The following is a 23,291-nucleotide window of genomic DNA, read 5'->3' on the forward strand; positions in this document are numbered from 1 at the left end:
GAGGTACGACCACAACGCGTTCTACGGAGAAGGTAATGGGTCGGTATACATTAGTATGCTTGATTGCAATCAGTATGATCAGCATATAAACGACTGCAGATATCTGACAAAGCACAGCTGCCGGCATAGAGATGATGTCTCTGTAACTTGCTATGGTGTGAACAATTTCTACAGATTTGGTTTGATAACGTTTATACATGAATTCGATGCTGTCAATTCGTCATGAAGTATTGTTTTCTGTAAAACAGTTACAAAGACATTTCACCTTACTCAGGAGTCAAACTCGTGACCTTGTTACTTCAATCTATAATTGTCAAGAGATAATGTTTATCACACTTCAAGGAAATATCCATCTGAAACCCTTTATAACAATTCTTCTCACATTTTCAACAACAGAAACAACTACAAAGTATTTCATAACTTTGTGTTTCATACAAACATTTATGAACTATTCTGTCTTTTCGTTGTATATATTCTTCCATGTACAAACCTAATCGCAGGTATATGTCCTTTACGAGCAAATTGATATTTTTGCACTACGTATTCAGGGTTCGAACGAGGATGATTCGTCATTTGACGAACAGATGATCCCATAGTAGAGTCCAATGCTTCCTTATCCAGATTTGTTTTACTACGAGTTGAAATGAAATAAGAAAATCATAGGTTCACCTTAGACAATATAGGTGTAAACATGTAGTATATATATTTAGTAAAATCAGACCTTTTATACATATTACTGAACGTTTTGTGTGTGGCAATCTATTACATGCATGCGTGATTTTGCTTAAAGTAAAAGATCGATAAAGATGTGTTAAACAATGATTGAATAGTAATATTTTAGTCGTTCTTCTTTGATTTTATCCAGGGCCAATTCTTAATATAACAGATGTTCGACTTGCCGATGGTACTGGCCCTTATGATGGTCGAGCTGAAATAAAGGTCAATGGTACATGGGGAACTATATGTGACAAAAACTTCAATATCAACGACGCTGATGTATTTTGCAATATGCTTGGACTAAAGTAATTTTTTCCGTTTTCATTTGCGTTGTGCAAGGTCTCAGACAACTTACTTTCAGCCTTACAAACATGTAGGATGCAAAATAGTTGCGACACCAGTTGGAGCATGTCTACCGTACACAGTTTATGTAAAATACGTATTAAAACATTAGTAACGCAATATAGGGGCTACAAAATATATAATAATAACGCAGCGTATATAAACGTGTAATAAACACTTGCACCAACAAAAACTTAAAAGATGTTCACTAGATGGATCATATTAATGTTAGTAAAACCACTTAGGTATTATCGCAATTATTTATCTATATTTATATCATAGATGTTGGCATATAGGCATATGGTTTTTATTAGTCTATATCTCAAATTAAGGGGAGCACAGTTTTTCACTGGAGCCAGACACGGAGAAGGAAGTGGTCCAGTATATGTTGATGAATATTTCTGCCACTCCTACAATACGGATTTGAGTGAATGTAAATACTTATTCCAGAACTCATGCAGACACGACAGAGACGTGTCTGTAGTTTGCAACGGTATGTTACACATGGCAACAATATTTGATACTTTATCTTTCTGTTTGTTTGTTTGTTTGTTTCGCGTTTAACGCAGTTTTTCAACAGTATTTTAGTTATGTAACGGCTGGCAGTCAACCTAACCAATGTTCCAAGATTCTTTACCAATACAAAAATGTTCTCCGTAAGTAACTGCCAAATTTCCCACATACATCAGAGTGAGGAAGAAAGATTTCAATCTGAAAACAAGGATAGATAGAGAAAGCCACGTTCCAAAATCGCAGCCTACCAAGCACAGCAAGGCAAACACAACCACCAAACACCCAACACACACACATACAGACGACGCAAACTCAAGAGGACAAAACTAACAAGTAACAGCCGAGCATAAGTATCGCCTTGGAACGGTCTGTGGCAAAATCACCACTGGATGAGCTTAAACCACCGGATTTGGTGCACCTAACCTCACTCTCACTGTGTGAACGCTTTGTATAAATGTTCAAATTATTCCTTTTCTTTAAGTAATTATTATTAAAAACATATAATATGAAAACAGTACAAATAAGTGACTACTTTCACAGTACAAATAAGTGACTACTTTCACAGTACAAATAAGTGACTACTTTCACATCTTTCTATTCAAGGAGTCAGCATGTTTAGAAGATGTACGTACTCTATTGCAAATGCAAGTCTAATGTGTCTGGAATAATCCTAAATCAGTGTAATATTTGGAAAAATACCTGAGCACGTTTACGTAATGTTATATATTATTCTATGCCTTACAAATATAATCAAGAAGGGCGAACTTATACGAAGTTAGTGTTATCATATGTAATTACTATAAGACGAGGTGGATAATGTTCATGTATTATGTGACAACGACCTTTGCAGTAAGTGCAAATCTACATACATTGTATTTGGTAGAATACGTGCTGATTTACAGCTTTTGTTTGTTAAACTCTGTGGTACTGTACGAGTACAGGAACATTAATCTGGTTGTTAAAACTGTAATGCAAGTTATATTATCAGTTGCGTACATAAGTGTAATCAATTTACTGATAAGATTGTTTGTTCGTCTCACATATGTGTTTTTGTACGTTAAGAGGATATATCACTAGGGATATAGCGCAGATAAGCGAGTCAAATAATGTAATATATGAACTTTTCAACCCTTTCTCATAACGAAGGGCATTATTATATTTGTAGTACTCATATTAAACTGGAAATAAAAACTTAGACATAACAAATGGCAGATTTATTTGCAAAAAGAACTTTAGTTTTATTTGCTCAAAAACCTAACATGAAGTAGAACATAAATTATTGTTTTGAGTGCTTATAATGTCTAGTTTATATCTTTAACAAAAACAGTGTGTGCTCAAACGAATTATATTTACAGTTAATATATCCAGTTACATGCAGTATATTAACCGAATGATTGCTTTATCGTATTTCTTTCTTTGGCATATTAAAAAAACAGCATTTCAAGTGTTATGTACTGTAGTCGCTCCACAATACATCCCGACAGAATACTTCATTTATTTAGTTTATATTTCACATTATGTAAGAAGATATAAATTCGTGTTAATTTTTCTCTTTCAGATTCTTTAGTACATAATCATGCATGATACATAATATTATGTAGTGCATTGTGTATTCGGTAACTTCTAGGTTAGTTACTGCAAGAAAATGATTAGCAACATAGTTACATAGTAACGCTCTTAAGTTTGTTAGCATAATTATGTCTGATGTTATCTTACTGAAAAGAATGTGTAGCAATGTATTTGTCTTGATTACATATTATTATTAAACGGTTAAACAATGTCTAATAAGAGTGCTATAAATGTCAAATAATCGAGACAAAAAAACAAATAGAGTTATACAAATACATGTTCATTTAACAGAATGTGGTCAGCCAGATATCTACTACTGGGATGTAGGTTACTTCAGTTACAATGGAACAACATTGTATGCTGACTGTTCCTACTACAAGACATACATTGGAACTCTACAAATGACCTGTGATAACGTGACAAAGCAATGGATAACCAAGGGACAATGCCAGGAATACAGTACATATCATATTTAAGATTTCCGTTTCAAACAAATGTCAGTTTATTTGTAGGATCATAATATCATCTAAAACAAAGTAGTTTATTTCGTTAAACATTATAAGAGGTCATAATAGTCACTTTAAACAAAGCTTTTTTAAACCTGTTTTTTTTTTCAAACCAAAAGTATATGGAAAATCACTGATACCTGTTTTTTACTTTTTGCTTCAAATGTGCAAACGTGTATTATGAAATCAGTATGATATTCAGCATGTGAAATACTACATTTATGCTGAGGAATGATATTTGTGGTTTTCGTGCCTGTGTAAAATCCGAAAAAAATGCTTTATTTTCCTCGTACAATAAACGTTTGGTCCAAACCACGATATGTTTGCTTTAACAGTTGTAGGGCTTTGCATTCTGACACTTGCATCAGCTGCAAAACACATGTGTTGTCATTTATTCCTTTGTTTTAAATTTAATACGATATTCATTTAAATTGGTTATTGAATTAAAGATAACTAATTAAGGATATCTGGGGATATTATTTGTATTTCTTATTTTTTACAAAGAAAAAATTAAGGACACATATCCAGTGGATTTAAGCAAAGCCTGGTTCCGCTTTTCTTTTACAAATTCAACCAATTTTCAAACCATTTGTAAAATTATTTATATCTTGACAAATTTAAGGTTACCCTTTGGCTATAACGGACACGCGCCTTGTCGGTGGAAATAGAACTAGTCGTGGACGAGTTGAGCTTAAGGTCATGGGTACATGGGGGACAATTTGCGACCATGGTTTCGGGATAGAAGAAGCGAATACAGTATGCAATATGATAGGATATGCGTAAGTAAATCAGAAATAAGTAACTGTACGGTCTCAATTTAGGATTAAATGTATGGTTTGTCTTAGTTTTCATTCACTTGTAACCTGATTACAAAATTCAGATTAAGTTACGTTAGTTTCTGTCTTATGTCTTAGTTTTCATTCACTTGTAACCTGATTACAAAATTCAGATTAGGTTACGTTAGTTTCTGTTAAAGTAGCCTAAAATGTTTTAGTGACAAGAATCTTTGAAAAATTAATCAGTTCAAAAGAAAGACTGACGGTGACATTTCAAATTCGACATTTCACGATTTCAACTTCATGATTTCAACTTCACGAATTCACTATTTCACGATTATATTTCAACTTCACGATTTCACGTGTATCGGTCGCAAGAATTCACTATTCCAATATCACGATTTCAAGATTTCAGTCCATGATTTCACGATATCACGATTTCATCATTTCAACTTCATGAATTCAGTCGTGAAATTGAAATCATGAAATCTTTGAGAAATTTTGAAGTTGAAATCGTGAAATCTTGAAGCTGAAATATAGAAATCGCGAAATCTTGAAAGTGCGAAGTCGAAAAGTTGACATCGAGGAATCGTAAATTCGTGAAGTGGAAATGACGAACTCAAAAAGTAATGGTTAGATATTGAATTTAAAATTTGACTTTCAAAGGTTTAAACTCCCCGGCGGTGTTTTGCCAATGACCATTGCAATGCGGTTCGGTTCTCCATTGTGTATCGTTTTCATTTTGTTGAAATATTTTACTTATCTGCGTTAAGTATTGTTGTGCAGTTAATGTCTGTTGTACACACAATGATACACTGTCCTATGAAATCAGTATTTCAGATTGTTTGGATTTTTCGTATTGGAACGTGTCTTTTTTTTTAGGTTTAATGTTAAGCATTCTAAATGTTGAAATCCAATTATATTTATCAATTATTTCATTAGACCAGCATTTGAAGTTTACTCTGGTGCCTATTATGGAGAGGGAAAAGGTCCGATATTTGTTGACGATTTAATCTGTTCCCCAAGCGCTTCACACATCAACAACTGCACATATATTACATATGATAACTGCAAACACCCGGATGATGTTTCCGTTATATGTACTGGTAGGTAGTTAACTGTCAGAGGATTTACAAATCAAAGATAATGAATTTATTTTAAATTTACACTCCCTGAGTACTAGTGACACTCCCTGAGTACTAGTGTACTACGACGGTAATCTTTCAATAAACAGTTGTCAATTTTACACATGCTCATGTTACATTAAGAGGTCAATTCACTTATATCACCAGTTTATGCTAAACAGTAAAAATGTCACGACGTTAAAATGTTGATAATGACCTCATTCTGCTTATAATCGCACGAAATATTATATTCTTATTACGTATAGCAGTTAGAATTTCACTGAGGTCCATGACTACTTTCTCTTTTACATTTTAACTCTTGTAGACTGCGGTGATCCAACACCACAGAATGGATTCATCAACTCAACATATACCTACTACGGGACTGTTGTTAAAGTTACATGTAATGAGGGATATAGGCTCGTTGGTAACTCGGTGATAAAATGTGAATTAAACAATCATTGGAGCGACTTATCCACGTGTAATCTTATTGGTATGTTATCAAGTGTTCATTAGATTTATAATTATAATTGAAAGCGACTCGTTTACACATTTTAAGCGGAAAATGCTTTCTCTCATAAATCATTAAAATGTGGGTGCTGTGAAAGAGGCAGTGGTAAAATCTTCTTGATATGTTACATTTTTTTTTGCATTTTGCAAGGTACCATAATAAACGACCAAGCATAGTGTGCAGAAGGGAGTAGACGGTTGCGGTCCTGTTGATTTAATGGAGGAAGTCAACATTAATTTCAACATTCTTCCTACCTTTTAGCCAATGTCTAACACTTACTGTCACTTACTTAAATGTTTCTGTGCTATATATACATTTTATGCAAAACTTGATGAAAATGAACATGTTGCTAAATTTCACCTGAATTGTAGGCGGGTAGTTTTAAAACCAATCATTTTGTTTAGTAGCAGATACCGTCGTGTTAGTAATTGGATTGAGCGCTTGTCAACCCAGTGGTTCTATATGAACTGCAATATGGATTCAGAGAGCGCCGCTTATGTGAAACGCAACTTATACAATTGGTTGATGACCTAGCCAGAACCCTTGTTGCAGGCCAGCAGTCAGACCATATTCTATGTTAGCAATGCTTTTGATAAAGTTAATCACACTGAACTGCTTTACAAACTTCATGAGCATGGTATCAGAGGCTGCACTCTTGAATGGATTAGCTCTTTTTTAATAGGCAGCATAATAGGTGGTTGTTCTCGAGGGCGAGAAATCTGGTGTGCCCCAAGGGTCTGTCCTGGGACCTCTCCTCTTTCTTTTATATATTAACGACTTACATGATCCTGTAAAATCCCTGGTCCGACATTTTGCTTATGACACAGCTGTCTATTACACTATCAATAATACAACAGATTGCAAATAAGTTACAACATGATCTTGACACCCTACAGAAATGGGAAAGTAAATGAGAAATGCACTTTAACCCAAGTAAATGCCAGGTTAACGTCTCAAGAAACAAACATACAATACAACATGATTATGTTTTGCATGGCCAGATCCTTGATTCCGTAACAATTGCTAAATACCTTGGTGTAGACTTAACAAACGACCTCTACTTTAATACTCACATTAACAAAATCTGCACTACAGCAAACAGAACACTTGGTTTCGTAAAACATAACATCCAAACTAAAAAAAAGAAGGTTAAAGAAATTGCATATAAAACTCTTGCCAGGCCTCAGATAGAATACTCATCCACAGTCTGGTCATCCTTAATATTTACTTAATATCAAAAAGATAGAAATGGTACAAAGAAGAGCAATCAGATGGATATACAACAACTATTCAACATATGACAGTGTCTCAGGTATGCAAAATTCTCTCGGTTTTGGATCTTTGGAGAACAGACGAACTGATGCAAAATTAATAATGTTTCACAAAATTGTCCATTCACTAGTAGCTATTCCTGTCCCAGCATATTTTGAGAGACCAAGGAGACCGACTCGTCACACACTCGCCCTGGCCTATAGACAAATCCATACAGTTTCCAATTACTACAAATTTTCTTTTTTCCAAGTACTCTGGTCTTATGGAACAACCTCCCATCTGAAATTGTTCTCCTGCAGTATGCCAACATACATGCAATTAGGTGTAGCAAATCTTTCTCTTGCACTGATTGCGCATCTGCTAATAATACCCGAAAGGGGAGTTGAGCAGTATTCGAAGATAGATAGATAGTGGAATGGCCGATATAACCCTTATTCCCTTTGTTACCATACTTTTAAAAGTATTATTCTTTAAAGGCATATACGAGCATCACTCTGATTTACAAAGTAGCAACAAAGATTTCTGAAAAGTATAATAACATATACATTATTATTGGAAAAATGAATACACTCGTTTTTATAGATTGTGGTGATCCTACCCCTAAGCATGGATCAAGTAATGCAACAGTGACAACAAATGGATCTGTTGTAATAATCGCATGTGACACCGGATATAACCTGTCCGGAAATGCAGTTATTACATGCCAATCAAATGAAATGTGGACAGAGTATCCAACCTGTGAGATAGTTGGTTAGTACATTATTTTAGAGCCATAAAAATTAGCTATCTTAATAGTTTTAGATTTTATTGACATCAAATATAAAAAATCAAAAGGTAAGGGTAGATTTCCAGGTAGCATGGAGCACAACAAACAAAACCAGCAATGCATGCAAAGTAGGCCAACGAAAAAGATTTCTGATATACTTACAGTAAACATACACCAATTTCCCTTTTTACTATGATCATGATCAATTTCTTTAAAAAAAGAAAATAAGTCAGAATAAAATCCCTAGTAGTACTGAGCACAGACAACTCAATAAGGAAGACACCCCGCTATAAATACGGCCCAACCTTACCTGTAATGTTGCTTAGTAAAATATAACTCCGTACTTTGACTCAGTGTTAGAATTTCTCCTATTTTCTGTGGCATCATGGTGGGATCTAATCAATGTCACTTTAGAACTTAACTGGGCTGGTACATTGTATGAAGGGTGTTTCATATTTCATGAACAGTTACGATCAAACCGAGTCTGGTGTTATTTTTCTAGCAATTATCTTATTTTATTATATTAATTATTATTGAAGATATTCAGTGCCTAATTTTCACGAGAATAATTTTCTTTAAGTATTTTACTCCATATATATATATATATATGTTCAAATGTATGTACTGCATTTATAACTAAAAATCATGCAGTAACAGTCAATTGTTAAAATAACTTGGTAATATTACATATGGGTCTAGTATGCCTTTACAAATTGATTATATGTTTACCTAATATAGTGTAATAATCATCTGCGTTTATAAAAAATCTCAAGATTGCGGACTGCCGTTGCCACTAAATGCTGACGTCACATTACCTGGAAACAAAACAACTTACTCAGAGATAGCCGTTATCAGCTGCCTGGTAGGATATCGGCCGGATGGAAGTTCACCGGTGTCGTGCCTAGCAAATGGCACATGGGAGTCATGGCCAACTTGTACAATCATAGGTATTTTTGTAGTATAGTATTTATACGGTGCTAATGTTGTTCAGTTTGTTTTTACCACGCTATAATCATGCAATATCTATATCTAAAAGCTCGAAAACCACCAAGCAGCTAACAAACGTAAAAGATTAACGTTTCATGTTAATTCAAATATTATGAAATTTTCAAACCTCTGTTTGTGCTTTATGTTTTCAAGTATGACCTTAAAACTCTAAAGAGTTATAGAATAAAAGAATATATATACCCAAATGCTTTTCTAAATCGACAATTTTTTCTTTATCTTTTTTTTTGTTCTGTTTGTTTGTTTCTGTTGTTGTTTGTTTGTTTGTTTTTATTTTCATCTCTGCAAAATTTTAACAGATTTGAGAATTAGATACATAGTTTGCTGATTTGTTCAGCTGAATAAAACATAACAACTACAAAAATTGTACATTGATTCATTGAGCCGTGACAGTTGCAATAGGGTAACCCCAAAATAGAAATTCACAAGGTGAGTGTAATTTTGTGCTGGTCGCTATGCGGCAAATCGTGCCATCTGCGGGATCAAACAATTATGTTGTCAACATTACACTCCCCGAGGGATAGATTATGCTCTTATCTTGATATCAGTTACTTTTATATAAGTGTGCCTTACCAGATTATCAAATTTGTATCCAGAAATATACACGAGTTCCGAAGTGCGGATTTTGCGTGACATTAGCGGCGCACAATAATCGCTACGAGAGCATGTTTCTCGATGTACAGCTCATCATCATTTTGTTACATATTCACTTTGCTTATAGAATGAAATAGTTTTACTCGTCGGATGAGTAAATTTGAAAATTATCAACGTAAATATACATTTGACGCCACGTCATCTATTAATGTGGTGTCATTAGTGACGTCTTTAAACCAGTTATGAAATTTGCACATTTAAATTAAAAATATTGACGGATGTTCCATTTCGACTAAACGGAGCTGAAAAATCAATATATGGTAATTCGAATTTCCTCATTTGGTGAGCTCAGAGTGTACTACTGTCGTTTGGAATTTACTAATTATGAGTTATGTTACATTTGAGTTAAGGGTTACCTTATTGTAACCGTCAAGGCTAAATGAGTTTACTTCTGATTATTATCGTTGTTATGTTTTATCATAATATAACAATTATCAAATGTTTATGCCTATTTCATTCAAATATGTCAAAATTTAGCAGAGATAAAAGCAGAATAACAAAAAATATAACTCACAAAGTAGCTAAAGCAGAAACTTTATGTCGTGTCTATATTTGCCTTTGAAAAGCAACGGCGTCAGTGTACTTAATGTAATTTATCGACGTTTCAATCTGCTTATATATAATATGCGTATTTAAACAACTAAATGACAGGTATCTGGAAAATTGAGCATACACTAATACATATTCAATTCTGTAAGCAGTTGATTTTGCTAATATTTTTCACATTTTATATATTTATGTAAAAATGAACAGTGACCTAAAAGAGAAAATTTTCAATTGTTTTGAACATGTTAAATTAAAGAAAATAGATTCTTGAAACTACATTAAAACAATGAAATATACAGGAATGCCGAAAGATTGGTTAAAACAGTGTGTGTTTCTGACTCATTCATACATTAACTATATGAATTGAACAGATTGTAGAGACCCTACACCAAGTAAGGGGCACAGCAATGACACAAACACAACATACGGCACGGTTATCTCCATTACGTGTGCAGATGAGCTGAATATCTCTGGAAATTCAACCATCATCTGTCAAGCAGATGGAACATGGAGCGATACCCCTGTTTGTGACGCATCAGGTTTTCACATAACTAGCCATAATGACCGTCGGCAATTTTCGTTGGATTAGATATTGTCCGTTTGCTATCTTGGAATTCCCCGGTTGTTATGAAAAGCAAAGCAACTAACGACAGAATGATGCCGAAATAGGATACGACAATATGTATGAAAATAGCCGATTGTCGTTACAAGTCTGCTATCTTAATATGAATAGTAAAATATTTTGTATTCTAATATGCTTGTTTCTGTTAAAACACGCTTACGCTAAAATGACGTAACGTTAACGGGCGATGACGTCAATGTTTTTTGTTGCGACCAGGAAAGAGCGCTACTATACTTTATCTACTGTTTTAGATCAAGGGCATATTAGAATCGAAATAATGTATAAGAGCAAAATAATATTTTACTTAAATTAATACACTCAAAATCGGTTGAACGTCTCCAGAATAATTCACTCCAGCTACGCCATCGTGAAATTATTCCACGTATGTATAACCTCTTTTCGTGTACGATGCATTTTTAAACATTTTATTGCGTCATTTTAAAGCAACCGTGTTGAGTAGCGTTTCTGCGGTAATTTATTCATTATTTCAGCATTATTAAACCATTAAGTATCACATAGGAGAAAGGTTAATAATTATTTTTAGAAGAATAAATATAAAAATACATTTAGTTTGTCGTAAACGTTGTCGTAAATCGTCACGTTAGCTTCCGGTTTGGCACAAATGTTAAGGTATACTTCCTCCTTAAACAAATTTTTGCTGATAAATAATGTATGTCAGCACATTGACGGGTACAAACATCTGAGTAGTTTTAACAAATATAATTTTATGTACATTGTCTCACTTTCTAACATCTCCATATTATATTACATTAGATAAATGTACGTTCCGAACATAATATGTATGCAAAACTTATGTATTTATTTGATGAAAGTATCATTTTTTTGCAGATTGTGGGATTCTATCTGTATCTAATGCCAAAGTGAAAATGTCTAATGGAAGTACCATTGACTCATTGGCATATGTTAACTGTAACCAAGGGTATGAGTTAAAAGGGTCGCCTGTAGTTGCATGTACATCAACTGGATGGAATGACAGTGTTTCGTGTATCAAACTAGGTATTTTGTTTGACGTTCCCCTGAGATTAAAATTGTCTTCTTTAGTTAAAAATAAGTTCTTCTTAAAAACATAATATTGATAGTGGTCACGTCATAAATAATATCATACATGAAACTTAAAATCAGATGGCAGTACGATACTACAAATAGTATTTTGCCTACCCAACATAAGGCAGTTCTAGCCTGACATGTGGTAGCTACTTTGTACTTTTCTAACAAATTTCATGACAATAGCCTGTTATAGTAAATATTGTATGATTTTAAATAAAGATGTTATATTATAACAAAAGACTGTGCCGACCCAACACCAGAAAACGGACAGTTAGTAGAAATAGATGGAACCGATTTCGGCAGTGTGGCTAAAATAGAATGTAATACTGGATATGAACTGCTTGGAGACAACATAATCACCTGTCAGGACGGCGGGATATGGAGTGATAATCCTAAATGTAAAATAAGAGGTATTAAATGCAAAGTGAGACAAATAATATTACTAATAACTAAATTTATACTGAAGAATATTCTTATTGTATGCTTTGCACAGTCTAAATTACTATTAAGGTCTACTTATTAGGATGTAGCTATTGCAGCATGATAATGCCTAAATATTATACAGTAAAATGTTTACGTTGGGTCCTAATTTAGCCTGTTACACAGGAGATACGAATTACTAAATATTACTAGAATCATGCAAATATCAAATGACAAGCATAGATAATATTGAATTAAGTGTATTGATTAATGGTTACCTTTGATTTTTATTTTAAGATTGCGGACAACCAACTCCTCTACCGGAAAACGCTTTCTGGGATGATTCAGAGGGTACGGCTTATAACACTACGATTAAATTTGTTTGCAAAGACGGTTTCCTTCTTGTTGGTGAAGAATCAATTGTTTGCCGAAGTACGGGTGTATGGAGTTCACACCCTCCAGTTTGTGTGGAAAAAGGTAGAGGATTTAGCTTGAAAACCTAAATTTTGGTTTATTTGGCATTGTATAATATTTCCATCTGCAATAGTCATATGATCGTATCTAAATCGTTAAAATTTATGCCACATCGCAAGCCATTCGACTTGTATTCGAAATAGAATAGCAGTTTAGGAAACGTAAAGGTTGTTGCACATCCCATTTCCCCTTACTCATTCAAACCGAGTCTGCTATTATTTTACTTGGTTGTGATTTATGCCTCTAGATCGTCTTCTGCATGAATTTTATTTACTTTGTGAACCTGTTACGTTCTTACAAGGATTTTTTTGTATGCGTATACTTCAACTAATGAAGTTTATTTAACCAGATACATTTAGCTTAGCTACTTAAAGCAGACATTTTCTAGTTTGTGGTTTAAAGGATGAAGTTTGAACTAAATCCAGAAGTTCGAAAAAATAACAACAAAGTAAAGTTGGTACAGTTTGGCCCTAATATCTGTTTGTAACATTTTTACCAATTTCTACATTGCCGTGAATTGTTTAGTTCCAAATATGTTTTGAGAGAATCTGCTTCTAAAATTATCACATGATTATATTTTACTACATATAACTTGACTCTGTGCTCTGTCTTTTCACTTTGCAGTCGATATTGGCGGTCAATGTTCAGGAGATGAATACTGCCATACAAGAGATGCTGTATGTGTTAATGCAGTATGCACATGCAAGTCTAACGTTTATGACGAAAGAACAAACAAATGTGATACAAGTAAATTCTTAAGGATATATTCTTTTACCTTTTTTACAGAAGACAAATCATTCACTAGGCTAGCACTCTATCAAACCCAGTATTACATGCCTGATTAAATATGAATAGAATTTCATAACTGGAAAATCAATTAATGAAATGTTTACAAAAATATGACATTTTGAATAATATACTTGATTAATTTTCGGTTGTCAATTTCAAGTGCCGATTTTACCATACGGAGGAGAACAAAATGATTTAGCAATACAACCGGGCGAAGTATGTGGGTCAAAAGTTTCATTTGCCCCTGGCATTCCACTGTTCGATAAGCTCCATAAAGATTTATATGTAAGTATCGTGTCGTGAAGTCCGCTATTTTTTGCTTGGTTGTGTTCTATGTTTCCGAATGATATTCCTCTCAATGTTATTTACTATCACAATAAAAGTCTTGAAGTCCCGTATGGCGGCTGTAAAATAAATCCCCGTACTTGGACACCGTTTTGTTATATTATCTGGTAATTCGGCATCATGTAGTCCATTTAATCTTACATTGAATCTTACTACAACGAAGAGGGTGGCCAAGTGGTTAAGGTCACTGTCTTCAAATCACTTGCCCTAACCAATTTAGGTTAGAGCCTCACGTCGGTGCGTTGATTTCTTCATGTGAGGTAGCCATCAAGCTGGCTTATGGAAGGTCAGTGGTTCCACTAAGGTGCCCAACCGTGATGTATTGATGCACGATGAGGCACCTGGGGTCTTCCCCCACCATCAAAGCTGGAAAGTTGCCATATGACCTATAGTTGTGTCGGTGCGACGTTAAATCCAACAAAAACAACTCTTAAGCCAGTACTTGGTGACGTAAGGGGTGTTGCACATTGCGTTACCTTCCATGAACAGACTGCTTGGATGCGTTCTGTGCGTCCGGGGGATCTTTTTATCTTATCTTTTCATTATATTTTATCTACCTGGAATGTATACAAAATGAAAACAATATGAAATATATTACTACAATGCCATACAATATTTTGTAAATTTTGAACACTGCTCATATTACATGAGTAACAAACAAAGTAAATGCCCCATTATTGATGCAATTGATATTGAATTAATGTCCATAAAATGTCCATATGTCATATAAATTTGGAGATATTCAATTTTGTATCAACATTATATTATTGTATTATTCAAGGTATGTTCGAATGGACTCATCAGCTTTGACAGTAGATACACCAATCCAACTCCGCCCAAAGACCGAGACACTGTATCTGATTTAGGGAGCAAAGCAATAATAGCGCCTTTTTATTCACCTATTGATAAAACTACAGGATCTGTTTTCTACCGAACATACGACATTCTTAAATCATACCAAAAAATTGAAGCCGATAAAGCCTCACCAAAAAGCCTGATAATATACTTAGAGAAAATGGTGAAAGTATTCGGAGGATTAGACAAATTTGAAACAAGTTTTGTTTTACTTGCAACCTGGGATGCTGTCAAACCGGCAAGCATTGATTATGACAAGACAAAGGTACGTTCTAGTTGTTATCTTCATTATATTATACAAATATTTAAAAGTGTTATGCGCAATCCATTTTTCAAACATTGGTTTGAAAAATTAATCACAATTATTTCCTCATCGAAAAAGGAATTATGATACTGGTCTACGTTCCTATTTGAGAATATGCACGTCCGTTAAACTTGTGTGTCGAGAATGATTTGCACACAACGATGAAAGAGATTAGATACATTAACCTGCTTACTATTTGACTAATCTTACTAAATGATTTAATTTTTCGGGAATAACACTAAATATGTTGAAGTGACTTATACTAACTGCATTCCAAATAGAGGATATCATAATATAAAGTGCTTTTTTTTCAATTATTCACCTTCATCTTTTTGATGTTCTTGAAATTAATGTAATTCAAGAATTGTTCCATGGACATAAAAGTTAGGATAGAGGAGGTTGAGAGGAATTGCATTGCTTAAAATATATAACTCTACCTTGTCGCACTTTAGTGCATGCTATCCTGCTTGAACGTAGTAATTGAAAAAAAAACTACTCAGTTATTAAGTTGACATTTTTAACAATAAAAACAATGATAAGAAGTGCAATGTACAGGAACCGTAGCTCTACTTTTAATGAATTACCCGAAGTGTAGATATAATGCTTAAAAGAGGCCAGTTAGAAATGCTATGTACATATAATGCATTTGCAAAATGTTTGCCTAAACACTTCTCATATTTCAGACATCGACATTTCAAGTAGTGCTTATATCAGACGGTACATCAACCTTCACATTGTTTATTTACGGGCATGGCCTTATGCAGTGGAGACATAAAGGCACTACTTTTCCCCAAATCTGGGTTGGATACACAGTGAATGCTTCCTACCTTTACACCCATTCGTTTTCTTTTTTTCCCCATGTGTTGGGACTAGACATGGTGGAGCAGAGTCTTCCAAATTCATATATTGGTATGGCTTTATAACTTCGAGACTTTAAGTATACATTTACTGACACTTATAAAATATATCTTACAAAACCTAACAACTATTGAATGAAATTTCATCATCAATAGTATCTTTCATTTGGAAAAATAATTACAAGTGGGTTAATTCTTTTGATCAACACACACACACACAAACACACACACACACTTTCAGAACAAACGAAACAAAACACATGCATTGTGAAGTGTAGCTTATATTTAAAATATTTCACAAAGGACCAGTGTTAAGCAATTTAATTGTATTAATCTATAGTGGATAATAATTTACACAAATTCTAGCATACTGTCTGTTTCTTATTTGTTTAGGCGTAGCTGGGTTAGTATTTAAACCTTTAACAGATGAAATGGAATCCCAACCAAACCATGCTGTGGATTGCATAAGATGGTACAATGATAATCTAGAAGAGAAACAGACGACTGACGTAATAGCAAGTCGATTACCTGATTGTCCATGTGATATCTGGTTATCTAGATTTGACCCCTGGTTTTGGAATATACGAAGATGGCTGCAGGTGCCATATACGTGTGTCGATATGTTTCCTGGACAAATTTACCAACCATATGGAAAGGTATATTACCCATATTTCGCTACAGAAACGTTATTTTCTATCATTTATTGACAAAAAGATCACTCGTGTATGGAATGTGTATAGTTCGTATGCCATGCGTAACGACAACTGATATAATCGTGCGACTTAATAGCAAAAAAGCCTTTTTTAATTTAATACAAGAGTTAAAACGTAAGATATCATGGAATCATTTCACGACGAGTGCTTCTGTTTTGCAGATGTTGAATAATTTGATATATGCTATGATACATATGTTCCTTGTTTATAAACTATGAGTTATCTAATAAAATATAACATATGATTTAAAATAGCCGATATTAATGACACCTAGCTTACACGAGAAGTGAACTCCGCCATTATGACAGTCGTGTGCTCTGACTGACTGTTAGACTCTCCAGTAATAACCCGTGGTGACTGTACATATTTTAGACTCTGTTTAGAGACATATATTCGACATTGTGTGCCCTGATCAAACTATACAGTACGGAACACTTGATACTCCTAATATATCAAATGAGATGTAATTTGCAATAAGAAAGATGGGAATCAATTTTAACTGAGGAAGCAAAGTACAAGAAACGTTTTGTTTTGTGAATATTTTTGCCATCAGAAAAAAGAAATATAGTTTGAATTATGTTTCGGTATTCAAAACATTATCGGATTTAAAAACAATTTGCTGAAGCATAATTGATTTAAACCACATTTTGATGTTTAATTTGAGAGGTTCAGAATGTGGGTCCTTACCCTTTATTTTCATTTGGGATAAACATTAAATTAAAATATATTTAATACAGTTGTCAATAACTATTACTAAGTGATGTATCAAGTTGAACTACAGTCGAAATAACGACAAATAATAAGTATTCAGCATTTATTTTCAGTCATGTTGCTACGACTTATCAACATGGTTGTGGACCAATCGGCGTCCAGTTGCTGGCAGCTTTTACCGTTATCATCCTAAGCATAAAGCTGACCATTATCAACATGATGTTTACCCGAAGCAAGTTTGCTGTGAGCTTTCTAGAAACTGTAAACTTTTCTATGACTTACGTCCAACTGGTGCATGTTACAGAAATTCACCATATGACTTCGGTAGGCATTAGTTTCGTTTGTACTATGTTTATTTTTTACGTAAATAAAAAGGAATCATCAATGATTTGCATGAAAACGAATTTTATATTAGCTTATATCAATTGCATTTCACGAATAATCGGATACATTTTATTGCTTATTTATATTAATTGACTTTATATTGGTAAGGAGGTTTTAGAGTAGAATGTTTGAAAACATGAGATTTTGTATTTATCTATTAGTAAAGCGTATATAATAATACGTCTAAAGGGAAAAATGCTTGTTACTTAAAATAATACAGGAAACAGAAAAACTAACCATCAACTATAACAAAGTTTAATTTGAAAAGTAATTATTGAAGTACCTTAGAAATGTTAACTAGCCGTAAAATCCAAATTTAATATTCAAGAATAGTCAAAATTCTTTCCTGGTCTAATTCAAATTCAATCAATATTAATTCCAAATCTCACACAGAATCCAGACTGCATTTAGTATTATCTAAAGAATAATACATATCGTCCCTTTAAAGATAAAGTTTTAAATCCACGAGTTTAATGCAAATCTACCTCAATGATAGAATCAGGATTGGTGTCTTTGACCTCTATAACAGTAAACGTATCAGAACAAGACTAAGGTTTACATGTAAGGCATGTATGCTTTGTCTCATCTTTTCCCTTCTTCCTCCTAAGAGTGAACCCTTCAGAAATAAAGAGTCCTGTTTTCTTGCAATAGCTGCAACTAGGTACAGACAATGGTTTTTACAGTAGGTTTAGTACCTGTTATTTTTTTTTATTTTTCAGTATTTCCTGTATTATAATTGTACCCCACGACAATGAAGTTGTAAGGGGGTATACTGGTTTCAGGTTGTTTGTCTGTCCGTCTGTCTGCCCGTCCGTCTGTCTGTCTGTTCATTCGTAGACACAATCTTGTGCGCGCCAACTCTCCTTATCCCCATGACACAATTTAATGAAACTTCACAAAAGTGATCAGTAACAACAGAAGTTGTGCATGGTGCATGTTAGGTTCTTTCAGAAAAACAATTGAGTTACGGGACTTTGTTTTTTTGTTACTATGCTATATACATACAGTCCACATAATTATGCAATCTTATGTGCGTCTACTGTGTCAGTGCGTGCGGGGGGTACATTCATCACCTTCATTGATAGCTCTAGTTATTACCATTTGAGAACCTAGTATTTTGTGACAAAAAAGGGTTACTTACTGAAAACATGTTGGTCTGTAGAAGGAAACTTTGTGACATAAATCATAAGTATAGCAGCCTCTTCTATATTTTCAACCTTTTTTTCAAACAAGGAAGTTTTAACCACGGTGCCAATACACCTTTTAAATTTGTTACATAAGCTGTCTCAGATTATCATAACTAGTTCCTATCTGCTTTGATATACATCCCCTTTCAAATAATTGCTCTTTAATTCGGGCAAATTCAACATGGTCTGGTCTGAATCTTTTCTACAATTTCGGAATATTTGTCTGTATGCCTCAGGTACAAGCTTATAACCTTTCATAATTTGAGATTTGATCTACAAACATCTATAATAAATGTCAAGGACTTTGCCAGTCACAACACTTTGAAATAGAAGATTCCAATTATCCTTCGGGCCATTTAAAATCTTCTGGTCAAATCTAAATTCAATCAATATTAATTCCAAATCTCACACAGAATCCAAATTGAATTTAGTATATCAAAAAATATAAATCCTTCTCTTCAAAGATAAGTTTTAATATCACGATGTTAATGGAAATTCGCAAAATGTTAAATGTCCAAACTGGTAATATTTTGTTATTAAGAAGTACAGGGAAGTTTTTCAGTAAGGTCTTCTTTTTGTGTCGTTTGGCGGCCGTAAAAAGTCTCCCCGTACCTTCAGTCAGAGCTGTTATATTTCGACCTCTTCAGATCGTTCAGCAGGACATTTATGTTGTGTTAGACGTGTACTGTTTAATTTTTCAGCTTGAACATTTCAGCTTTGTTGTTCGAGTACCCCCGCTTTAATAGCTTTCGGTATCTTTTGGTATCAACCCTTGATATAGTACCTTTTTACTTGTGTCTTTTTCAGTTTCTGTTATATGCAGTCTCTGTACCCGTTGATTCCCTCTCTAAATTCCAGTTTGTTTTGTTCTGCTAGTTTATTTCTCGTGTAGGGCAAAGCCGTTATTTTAACCGGCGACCATACGTCGCTTTTCATGGAATCGTACTCTGTGCATCATTTGAAGGTTCCATTGCACCGCCGTATGAATACATCTGCGGATGTCTCAAAATTATATTCTGGTACTTAAAACATGTGTAAATGTTGAGTTCTGCTCAACACGGGACTAGAGGGCGCGAACAGTAGCTTGCACTTCCACTACCGTCTATGAACAGGCTCAATCAAACTGAGCCTGCAACATTATCGTTTATGTCGTGTTCGGCGACCTGTGGTTTTCCACTTTTTCTATTTTACTTAGGTTCTACCTGTTCATAAACAACTTGCTATTTAATGCCTCATGGAAGATTCCAGCACTTTCATGTATCACTAAGAATAAAAAGAAGATTCTAGAAAACCAAGAAACCCAAACTTCAAAATAATGTAAACACCCTGTTTATCAGCCTTTAAATCGGATCTAGTTGATAAATAATTTGTTGACATACATGATTTCTCAAAACTAGGACAGGCTTTACAGTAAACAATGAGACATCAATATAAAAGTATCAATAAAAAATTATGTGAAAAATAAAGGGGAATGACACGTACATAACAATAGAAAAGACTATTGGAAATGTATTTGACGCATTTAAAGTACTGCTATGTGATGTTTTGAAGGAATATTCTGGGGCGACCCGCATTTCCGAACTCTGGACGGCTTACCATTTACCTTCAATGGTCTTGGAGAATATACACTACTGCAAGTAAGGACAGAAAACTTTACCTTTGATCTGCAAGCAAGAACAGAGAGAGCACGAAAGAAAGATGGAACTTTATCCGATGCTACAGTATTTAGTGCATTTGCGGCAATGGAATCATCGGGAGCTTCTATACATGTTGAATTGAACCAAGCAAAAACTGGTACCTAGCTACATCTCCTTGTCTCCATATCCTATGCATTTCAAATGAATAAGTTAAGCTAAGCAAATGTGATCCATATTATGGTAATAGTTCGTATATAAATGAAGGATATATTGTTTTTTCGCAGCATTATTTTTCAATATGGGTAGCGCTTATAAATGCAGCTATGATGATGACTAGTTTTTGTTTATTTGTTTTTAGCCACGTTCAAAACCCTAAGAGTTGACATTCTTAATGAAAGCACCAGGACGAAATGCAAAATAGAACCAATTTGTGTTTTAAGTTAAGCTATTCCAATCAGAAATTCGAATAAAAAGAAGAAAAAATTTATTTGAAGCAAAAAAGTACGACAGACTCACCTAACCTAATGTATAAAATATGAATATAATACTATATTTTTTCTTGCCAGGTATAAATCTATATGGAAATAATGCTGACCTGACGCAGATATATATAAAACACATACAGATCTTGAAAACCCTTTCTCGTATACAACAGATGAAGATAACCTTGTAATATCTAAAAGAGATGAAACACTGAGTGTACTTTTCCCATTAAGTGGTAATGTATTATGCCATGCGTTTTTGTATTTTTTGTTACAAATACTTTTGCTCTTTACCAGAAAACAAGCAAATAGTAAAAATGCACTAAGTGCGTACGCAATGATGTCGCATTTATGCAAGCTTGAGCAATTTTATTTTGGCAAAACATTATTGAGAGTTGTCTGTTGTTACCGTATTGATTTGTATTCACAGGTTTGTCACTGAACATATCAGCTAGTGTAGAAATGCTCTCCCTGAACACTATTGTCCCACAGGCACTGCGCAACGTTACAGCTGGTCTTCTTGGCAATTATGATGGGGATGTCAGCAATGAATTCATGATGCCGAACGGAACTGTTCTTTTTACAAATATATCTGAAAGAGAAGTGTTTGCATATTGCAAGACATGTATGTAATTCCTTCCATTATTCCTAAAATAAGAACTATAATAGTGACATTATTTAATTTTACTTCCTACATTTTGTATGTAAATAAATTTAATGGCGGATGAAGCTGCGGCTCTTGTAATTGTTTTAGTTACCCTAAAATGCAAGCAAGCAACACGTCTTTTGTGAAATTAATTTTTTGTTAATTGCAGGGGCGATAAATCCTAATAGATCTGCCTTCATGTACAGTGAAGGAAAAACACACTACGATTATCACAATGACAGCTACGTACCAGGCTTTTTAGATGAAGTTGATCCCAATAAAAGGACAGAAGCAGAAAAGGCTTGTAACGGTTCACAAAATATTGAGTGTGTATATGATCTTGTGTTCACGGAGAAGACAGAGATTGCTAAAGATACAAATCGCATTACGAGTCAAGCTGATTGGACACGGAGTGAAATGGGTAATAGATGTTAAAATGTTTGCACTGAGTGTCCTAATTGCACACAGAAGTTTAAATATTTTATACATGTAGATGTTTGCAAAATTTATATTACAAGAAAATCATATCATTTTGAATGTTTTACAAAAAAAAATTATTGAAATTTAATCAATATTATAATAGTCATTATCCATTTCGCTTTGTTTGTTTCAACGTGATATACGGAGATTATGTTAAATACACGTGTACAATGGACTTATACAACAGATTGCCCAGTTATATTAATATTTTTGTAAAGATTCTATGTTTATGAATCATGTATTTAGTATGTACGTAAGTGTTATCTATTTACAGGTAAAACTGTGCCGTCTCTGAAAGGATGTGAAACAGTGAATGCTGTTAAAGGAGAAAATGTGACGTGTAGAGTTACTTTAGACGAAGGCTCTAGTATACATTTCATCGAAAATAATGCCAGTGCTGTATTTAACCATACTACATCAACCGTTTCATATATTCAACTAGATGAGAGTCCAGCGGTGATTCGGTATTTTTTAAATTTTTTCGTTTTATATGTATCAGTAACAGAAAAATGTAAGTAGGGCAAATGCTCTTTCAATGAAAGTAGCCGACTAGTGATTAAGGTGTCAGTCGGTCAACCAAATGGTCATAGGTTCAAGCCCACTATGGTCATAGCCACACGTCACATATTGCATCAATATTGTTTTATGTGAATCGGCCTCGAGAGAAATTCAAATAAGCTTCAAGCTTTTAATCAGAATGCAGCTAAAATTAGTGAAATTTAAATGTTATTATCGTAATTCTTACTGTGAAACCATTCCTATAACATGTGGAATGAAAATAACCTGAACAATTTTTTATTATAGATTTTCAGCAAAAAATTCAAAAGACAGGTTTTCTCCATCATTCATTATGAGTGTTCTGTTGTGTACGGGTTGCAATGGGCGTGGCTATTGTACTGACGAACCAAGAGAGGACCCAAGAGAGACGGAATATTTCAAATACGCAACATGCGTCTGTCAGCCCGAATATGAAGGTTAATCTAACGGATATATGTCCCCTTCTTTTTATGTCACTC

The 23,291-nt window shown here is 34.0% G+C and overlaps 2 protein-coding genes across 2 annotated transcripts in view; both read left to right on the forward strand.

Moving 5' to 3' along the window:
* Positions 1–21,717, forward strand: LOC123539186 (deleted in malignant brain tumors 1 protein-like). The gene is made up of 22 exons (XM_045323700.2): positions 1–155; positions 866–1,022; positions 1,392–1,552; positions 3,433–3,600; positions 4,270–4,426; positions 5,366–5,529; positions 5,873–6,040; positions 7,913–8,080; positions 8,870–9,043; positions 10,673–10,840; positions 11,773–11,940; positions 12,231–12,401; positions 12,709–12,888; positions 13,510–13,632; positions 13,835–13,959; positions 14,801–15,139; positions 15,862–16,087; positions 16,429–16,691; positions 17,573–17,783; positions 20,582–20,824; positions 21,234–21,385; positions 21,580–21,717. Exons 1-21 carry the CDS (start codon positions 56–58, stop codon positions 21,338–21,340), a joined length of 3,741 nt encoding a protein of 1,246 aa, XP_045179635.2. The 5' UTR covers positions 1–55; the 3' UTR covers positions 21,341–21,385; positions 21,580–21,717.
* Positions 21,612–23,291, forward strand: part of LOC123538092 (fibrillin-1-like) — a 26,275-nt gene continuing 24,595 nt past the window's right edge. Inside the window, exons 1-4 of the mRNA XM_053529770.1 lie at positions 21,612–21,774; positions 21,965–22,216; positions 22,550–22,739; positions 23,080–23,249. Of these exons, the coding sequence (XP_053385745.1) occupies positions 21,612–21,774; positions 21,965–22,216; positions 22,550–22,739; positions 23,080–23,249 (775 nt within the window). The remainder of the gene's footprint in view (positions 21,775–21,964; positions 22,217–22,549; positions 22,740–23,079; positions 23,250–23,291) is intronic.

Source organism: Mercenaria mercenaria, chromosome 18 (genome assembly GCF_021730395.1).
Source record: "Mercenaria mercenaria strain notata chromosome 18, MADL_Memer_1, whole genome shotgun sequence".
Classification (NCBI taxonomy): Eukaryota; Metazoa; Mollusca; class Bivalvia; order Venerida; family Veneridae; genus Mercenaria; species Mercenaria mercenaria.

Excerpts from the sequence above, each read along its gene's own strand:
- LOC123539186 (XM_045323700.2), top strand. The coding sequence starts at position 56 with ATGCTTGATTGCAATCAGTATGATCAGCATATAAACGACTGCAGATAT. Across the intron at positions 1,023-1,391 it reads TGCAATATGCTTGGACTAAA|GGGAGCACAGTTTTTCACTG; the intron begins GTAATTTTTTCC and ends TCTCAAATTAAG. Across the intron at positions 20,825-21,233 it reads ATTGAACCAAGCAAAAACTG|GTATAAATCTATATGGAAAT; the intron begins GTACCTAGCTAC and ends TTTTCTTGCCAG.